Source organism: Pollachius pollachius (genome assembly GCF_949987615.1).
Source record: "Pollachius pollachius genome assembly, chromosome: 2".
NCBI lineage: Eukaryota > Metazoa > Chordata > Actinopteri > Gadiformes > Gadidae > Pollachius > Pollachius pollachius.
In genome coordinates this window covers 7,080,217-7,088,017 of record NC_136935.1, presented here as the reverse complement: position 1 = coordinate 7,088,017, position 7,801 = coordinate 7,080,217, and the positions used below count along the sequence as shown (strand labels likewise).

The window sequence follows — 7,801 nt, the reverse complement described above, 5'->3', positions numbered from 1 at the left end:
TGAGTGGCAAGTCTACGGTCAATATGGCCGGCTGGCGGTGACGAATGGGCAGCATTGATGGATGATGAGAGGAAACTGTACTGCGAGTTAATCATCTACCGGCCGTCTCCCAGCTCGAAGCAGCTGTAGAAGGGTGGTGCTGTGTGCTGGTGTGTAGGCGGGTGGTCATCTTTTATTCTTTATTCTCTAGGTGAGGTAGTTTAGTTGACTGGGCAGTGCGAGGCTTTGTTGAGCATCCATCCAGTCCGGGCACTTAATGTACGCACTTATTAAATGTTGTCCGTCCTTGCATTTCAAAAATAGTAAATCGTGTAGCGTCTTACCCTAGCTATCTTTGTTGTATACAGGGAATAAGTTAACCTAGTAGTTCTAAATGCGTAGCACTTGGTTCTATGAACATCCTTACTGTACCGACAGCGATGTATTGTTGTTTCTCTTTCTCCTGACTATTGTACTTATTGTAAGTCGCAGAGTCGCTGTTCTGAAACGGTGACCCTAACTCTAACTCTGTGTGTCCCTGTCTCTTCAGCTGGTCGTTCGGGGTGCTGATGTGGGAGATCTTCACCCTGGGGGGTTCCCCGTACCCGGGCATCCCAGTGGAGGAGCTGTTCAAGCTGCTGAAGGAGGGCCATCGCATGGACAAGCCGGGGAACTGTACCAACGAGCTGTACGTTGTTGTCGCTCTCCCGCCTTCCGCCGTGTGTATTCCTGTAGATCGTCTGTTTAAAAAAAGGACGGGGGTCATTCCGTTTCTCCCCGTTCGGTGTGTCTAGTGTGTGTGTGTGTGTGACTGTGTGAGTGTGTGATTGTGTGAGTGAGTGAATGAGTCAGTGTACGATCAGGGGTCGTTCCATTTAAAACGAGAGCTTCTCCCCATTCGGTTTGCCTAGTGTGTGTGTGTGACTTCGTGACTGTGTGACTGTGTGACTATGTGACTGTGTGACTGTGTGACTGTGTGACTGTGTGAGTGTCTGAGTGAGTGACTGAGTGTACGAACGGGGGTCGTTCCAATTGAAACTAGAGCTCCTCCCCAGTTTGGTTTGTTTGTTCATCCACTGCCATGAGGCAAGGCACCCTACCCACTAAATCGAACCAGCGACCATTTGAATCCCATAGCAAACGGCCTAGCCTAGCCTAGGCCCACACAGTTGTTGTGGAGGTGTCAATCAGATCCATGCATCCCAGGGCCTCTCTGGGGCCCGACCACAGCTGTTCCCCGGTCAGATCCATGTCCCGGGTCACAATGGGCCCTCTCTGGACAACAAACAATGGTGCTGCCCTGCTGAGGGCTCCGAGCAGACCCACCATGGATACACTGCGGATGTTAGATACAGTGTGTGTGCGTATGTGTGTGTGTGTGTGTGTGTGTGTGTGTGTCTCTCTGTCTGTCTGTCTGTCTGTCTGTCTGTCTGTCTGTCTGTGTGTGTGTGTGTGTGTGTGTGTGTGTGCGCGCACAAACACATAAGCATTCACACAAAAATACAGAAAGAATTGAATATCAGTATAGAAGAATATATTTCAGTTCTGTATCGGGTTGTTGAGAGTTCTAGAGTTAAACTATAGCTGTCGATATCAGGACACATGGGCAACAGATGCCTTTGATCATCCCAGACAATCCTGACGAGCAATTTATAGAAGTCAAAGAGACAGTTGATCGGGAGATGAGTAGCAGTGCATTAAACCGACAGAAGAGTAGTATGTGTTCTGATGCTAACCGATCCTCTCTCTCTCTCCGCTCTCTGTCTCTGTTTCTCTCTCTCTCTTGTCTCTCTCTCTCTCTCTCTCTCTCTCTCTCTCTCTCTCTCTCTCCTCTCTCTCTCTCTCTCTCTCTCTCTCTCAGATACATGATGATGAAAGACTGCTGGCACGCCATCTCCTCCCACAGGCCAACCTTCAAGCAGCTGGTGGAGGACTTGGATCGCATCCTCACCCTCAACACCAACGAGGTACGAGCAGAGCCGTCTGAACACTCCAGGCCGCTCTCCCTCTCACAGCTCCTCATCAAACCTGAAAAACAAATCAACTCCCAAATGGTCCAAAGAACCCAGCACCCACCTTCACAGCAGAGGCCGACCCTTGAGTTTAGAGAGCCTGGCAGCAGTTAGCACAAAGGAAACCGACTGAAACCTTCCAATTTAACACCATAACACCATAACATCATCCACTCTCTATGCAGACCACACCCACTCCCGCCACGACAGGGCAGTTCCAGCCCTCCCATTGGCCAGAGCTCTCCCATTGGCCAGAACAGGGGCCTACCGAACGAGCAGCCCAATGAAACCCAAGCCCTTCTCTGGAGGCTGGTCGGGTCTGGTCCGTCCTTCCCCTCACCGCTCACCCCTTTCCCCCTCACCGTGAACCCCTTTCCCTCGGCCTGCTGTCCTGGGTGATATCCGCGCTCGCGGGTTGAGGAGAGAGGCCTTCTCTGGAAGCCTGTCAGGCCTGGCCCGCTCTCTATGCAGTCTGGGGCCCCTGCATACTTCTTACGCCAGAAAAAGTCTTTGAGCTTTGAGGGCTAAATTTTTTGAGATGTAATAAAGCGCCTTTTTGTCGTACTTTATTTTCTCCTCATACCACCCCCTCCCTCCCCCCCGCTTTTTTTGTTGCCCTAAACCACTGGCAGATGTGGACGGCTCTGAGAAATGTGAGCCTCTCCTCACTGGGGGAAAAAAATCCTGCTTCGCTCGATTTGGGGAAAGCAGAGAGGACTTCTTCTTCTTCCTCTCTAATGGTCTCTGGTTTCTGCCAAGGAAGAGCGAGAGCAAGAGGGGTTAACCGAGATGAAACGCTCAAAACAACCACAAAGGCTGGGAAATGAATAGCAGAGTGGCCTGTGGTCGTCATGCAGCCTCTTTCTGATTTATGTGTTATATTTTCTGTGAGTGTGTGTGTGTATGTGTGTGTTTATATGGGCTCGGTGGGTGTGGTTGCAGCCTCTACTTAGATTTTTTTGTGGTTGCCAGCGCTTTGGTTTTGGTGGCCCACTTTCGAATGTCCATTTTACTTCAGCTGAAGCAGAGAACAAGCTCATAAACTGGTGTTGCGTGTGTGGGGCACAGAAAAAAAAATAATAACGTCTTTGCAATGCGACTTAAAAAGCAATTAAATAGAAAACGGCAACCATTCCAAAATATTAGGACTGTAATATTCTCCTATTCAGTCTGAATCCAGATGGTTGTGTTGAGGCGTGGGTCTGCCCTCCATCATAGTGCCCTCTGGAAAGTCCCCCGTTCTCTGTGAAGTTCTCTAACGCTGAACCAATGTTCCCCTAGTGGTTCCTCTGGGTTTTTGTCTACGTTTTTCATTTATTTTCTTCATAAAATTGAAATTCAATGAATATGTTTCTTTCTCTCACTCTGTGAATGTGTGTGTGTGTTCATGTGTGTGCTTGCGTCTATGTGTTTGTGTGTGTGTGTGTGTTACGTGTGTGTATGCATGCGTGCCTGTGTGTGTGTGTGTGTGTGTGTGTGTGTGTGTGTGTGTGTGTTTGCAACCCTGTTTGTGTGCCTGTGTGTGTTTGTGCCTGCGTTTATGTGTGTGTGTATCTGTCTGTCTGTGTGTGTGTGTGCGTGCGTGCGTGCCTGTGTGTGTGTGTGTGTGTGTTTGCATCCCTGTTTGTGTGCCTGTATGTGTTTGTGCCTGCGTGTATGTGTGTGTGTATCTGTCTGTCTGTCTGTGTGTGTGTGCGTGCGTGCGTGCCTGTGTGTGTGTGTGTGTGTGTGTACGTATACAGGAGTACCTGGACCTGTGCGCCCCAGCAGAGCAGTATTCCCCCAGCTTCCCGGACACGCGCAGCTCCTGCTCCTCCGGGGATGACTCCGTGTTCTCCCATGACCCCCTCCCGGAAGAGCCCTGCATCCCCAAGTACAAGCACATCAACGGGGGGGTCACCACATGACTCCTGCATCCCCTCGCCCCCTCGCCCCCTCGCCCTCGCCTGCCTCCAACCTCCTCCTCAGCCAGTCGGCCAGTCGACCAGCCAGCAAACCAGTCAGCCAGTCAACCGGCCTGAAAGCAAGCCAGTCGGCCAGCAAGGCAGTCACCCATCGCTCTAAGCCCGCCCTGGTCCCCCCTCGTCCCCCCTTAGGTTGAACACAGCCCACCGCCCACCTCACCAGTAACACAGAGACCCTGTGTGCAAACGGATCCCTCACTTCCTGCCACGCATTTTACCCATGAACCCCTCTGGCTCACCCCACGGACTAAAGGACCTGGACCCAGGCTCGCTCGGGGTTGGTTGCAGTGGTGCTGCTCCCCCACCTCCCCACCTCGCCCTCTCCCTCCCCCCTCTCCCCTACCCACCGCACACAAGGGAATGTTGACGTGTGCGCACAAAGACACACACCGTATACGCGCACACGCGTGTCCGAGGAGCAGACGAGCGGAGCTTCGGGCGTGACTCCCTATCGGAGCTGGACTGAAAACGTTCTCACAGGGGACCTCTCCTCACTCACCTCTGTTGACCCATTAAGCCCCGCCCCCTCACCCCCTCACTCACTCACTCACTCACTCACACAGGTTCACTTTGCTTCTTGTGTTTGAATCCGGAGGCCTGAGATTCCTCTGGAAGAAACCGTGGCACTTATTGCGTCATTCCGGCTGCTGGCATTCCAAGACTTTGAGAGTAGCTTTTTGTTAGTTTGTTCTCCCCACCCCCACCCCCACCGCCTGGAGCAATGCATGCTGGACCATAGCGAAGTGGACCGTGGAAAGTTAAACCATGGGACCATGCAGACCTGGGGTGAAGGGAAAGACAATAAGTAGGAAGCTTTTAGTGCGCCGCAGGAGAGTAGACTAACAGATACGGAGGACCTGAAAGAGGACAGCTGGCGTACAGACACTGCCACCTGGGTATTTTTGTAATATTGTTTCATTTATTTGTATCCCTCTCAATAAGCCTGCAGAAGACGCAGGCAACAATACACAGTATAATGTATAGTGCTGGGTATATTTGTAAATATATTCAAAAATGTATAAATATATATATTATATATTTACAGTGAATTATTTTTTGTATGAACTCCACAATAACTTCCTCGCACGGCTCCCTTTCCTTATTCCTCACTCACACACATACACCGACACACACATACAGAGAGACACCTGTAAACACAGAACCACACACACACATACACACAATCACACACATCTACACGGACAAACACACCTGGACAGACACACAGACACACACACGGACACACACATACAAGGAACCACAAAAAGACACACGCATACACGGACACACACAGACACACACACACATACACAGACCCACGTACACACACACACTTCATTATTGCAACCATATCCTTATAACCCCAAGCTCTTGTTTCTCTATCACTCAGTAACACGGTGGAGTTATTGGCTTTCAGGGACCAAGGTAGCATGTTAATTTATTGACTTACATTTCTTTGTTTTGGGAATAAGAATCAACAACTGAAAAAGAAATGTATGGAAGAAATTATGCTATTAATGATGCTGGTAATACATGAATAATCCATTAAAATGTATGGTAAATTAAGATGATCTCTTGGCAGTAATAGAACAAAAAAGCAAATTTTAGTGGGTTGGAAAGATCCAGGTTTTGTAAGTTTTTATATATGAATGTGAATATTAAGTTAAATTTTAAATAATGTAAATTTTATAGTCAGCTAATCCTTTGTATGTAGATGTTCCATTTCCATGTCATTTTACTCTTTTCTTAGGTTGTACAATAGGAAATGAGATGATTCAAAGAGAGAGAAAGAGATTTTGGAAATAGCAATCTGCGCAGTTATTTAGAACAAAATATAGATTCTAAATTTATTTTACAGAATTGAAAGTTGAAAAACAAAGTATTAAATCGTTCAAATGTTTTTCACTTATTTTTTTTCTACTGGACCAACTTTAAGGTGTTCATTGCAGGTGTTTGTGCCACATTTGCGAAATAAAAGATGCAAAAATTATAGAATCCTTTTTCTTCTCATCCACTCATTAGTACTCATCTTTTTTAAAGGACTGAATATTGATGACAGAAGTCTTGCAGCTGCTGTGAAATCACTTGGAATTCAAACGATTTGTGCTGGAGAAGCCGTTTGAGGCTATTATCCAAGGCGACCGGAGTGAGGCTGCAAACAAACGCCACCAACAGTGGAGCGACTGCAAATGTAGAGACTGCACAACAAGTCTGGAAACAACAAGCAGATACTGTGGGAATGGAGACACAAGGGTTTGAACTCTTTTTAAAGGGCATTATTCAAGTAAGGAGTTTCTCACCGTTCATTGAAAGGATTCAAACCCTTTTCCTGAGAAAGGTCCTCCGATCTTAAATCAGTATTCTCCAGGCTGCCAGCCAGCCGCTGATCGGCCCCTACGATAACTTGATTGATTACCCCGCTTGGTTTTTATCTGGACTAAATTTAATTTGGCCAATTGAAGTACTTGATTTATCTAATTCCATCTGAGCTAATCAAGGGGTGATTTATCAGCCCGGACAATAACTAATGGCAGCCTGGAGTCTCGTCATATTTATCAAATTAGATTGTTATGCTTATCAGACAAAGCAAATAGCGTCGTTACACAGCTCCTTTAGGGTGACTGTACAATGCAGACATGTCTTTCACCGTGAAAAGAAAACGATAAAGAGTTCGAACATATAATGTGCCTTGACAACGCACTGTTGTTGAGTTAAGTTTTCAAATGGTGCGTTCATAGCAACACCACGACTGTCCGTCGCGGTGTTGCTATGAACGCACCATTTGAAGGCTTAACTCTTCGACGGCTCAATGTAATTGGCCACAGTTTACACTCTCCAAAAGGCTTCACTCCTCCATATACTCTTAAAAGAACCCTTTGTTTGCCTCCGTGAAAATATGGATCAACTAGGCCTTGACTTGTTCTAAATGTCACACACGCGCGCGCACACACACACACACACACACACACACACACACACACACACACACACACCATTTCGGAGTCTCCCGTCAGCAGACGTGTCTCCTCACGTCTCCGGAAGACGGGCTGGGAGTGGAGAGTTGGCCAGAGAAACGTGTGTGTGTGTGTGTGTGTGTGTGTGTGTGTGTGTGTGTGTGTGTGTGTGTGTGTGAGATGCCGGAAATCCACAACGGCTATAGGATACGTTCATCAGAATGATGGCACAGCCTCACTCTATTGTCCTGCCGCGAAGAGATCACACGCAAGCACGCACACACACACACACTGGAACAGAGTGGGTGCGGTACAGACAAATACAGGATAAGATTGTTCTGGCTTGACAAATACCCCCCCCCCCCCCCATCCTGGCTTCTCATTGCTGCGCTGGGGGGCCCGGCAACCACACATATCTTAATGAGATGTGCAGACTGAACCCCCCAACCCACAGCAGTCCTCCACCACAGTCACATTGACCCTATTGTATCAGATGCAAATAGAGGCGCCTGCTATATATATATATACAATACTGCAGTTCCTGTGGTCGTACATAAGGCCCCTGGGGTGAGTATGGCGGGTGCAGCCGGGGCAGCTGCACCAGGGGCCCGGAGCCTGGAGGGGCCGGTCGGGTAAGGGCCCGACCACGTGGGGAAGGGGCCCAACTCACAACTCATGAACACAACACATCGCAAACAGTGTTGTGGACATGGTCAACTTTAACTCAGGCCTCTCAACCATTCTAAGAAATACATCTCCCAGAATGCAGCAGGACAATAGCGTGGGGCTGTTCCATAATTCTGATGAACACCTGAATGTGTTCCTCCCTCTCTCCCTCTCCTCCCTCTCCTCCCTCTCTCCCTCTCCCTCTCCTCCCTCTCTCCCTCTCTCC

General features: G+C 48.5%; 1 protein-coding gene across 1 annotated transcript in view; it reads left to right on the top strand.

Annotated features, from left to right (window-relative positions):
• The window catches only part of LOC307070972 (fibroblast growth factor receptor 2-like), a 41,773-nt gene extending 35,829 nt beyond the window's left edge, over nt 1–5,944 (top strand). The window contains 3 exon segments of the mRNA XM_079729786.1: nt 530–667; nt 1,841–1,946; nt 3,734–5,944. Coding sequence (XP_079585912.1) covers nt 530–667; nt 1,841–1,946; nt 3,734–3,898 — 409 coding nt within the window. The 3' untranslated portion in view covers nt 3,899–5,944.
• The last annotated feature ends 1,857 nt before the right edge of the window (nt 5,945–7,801 follow it).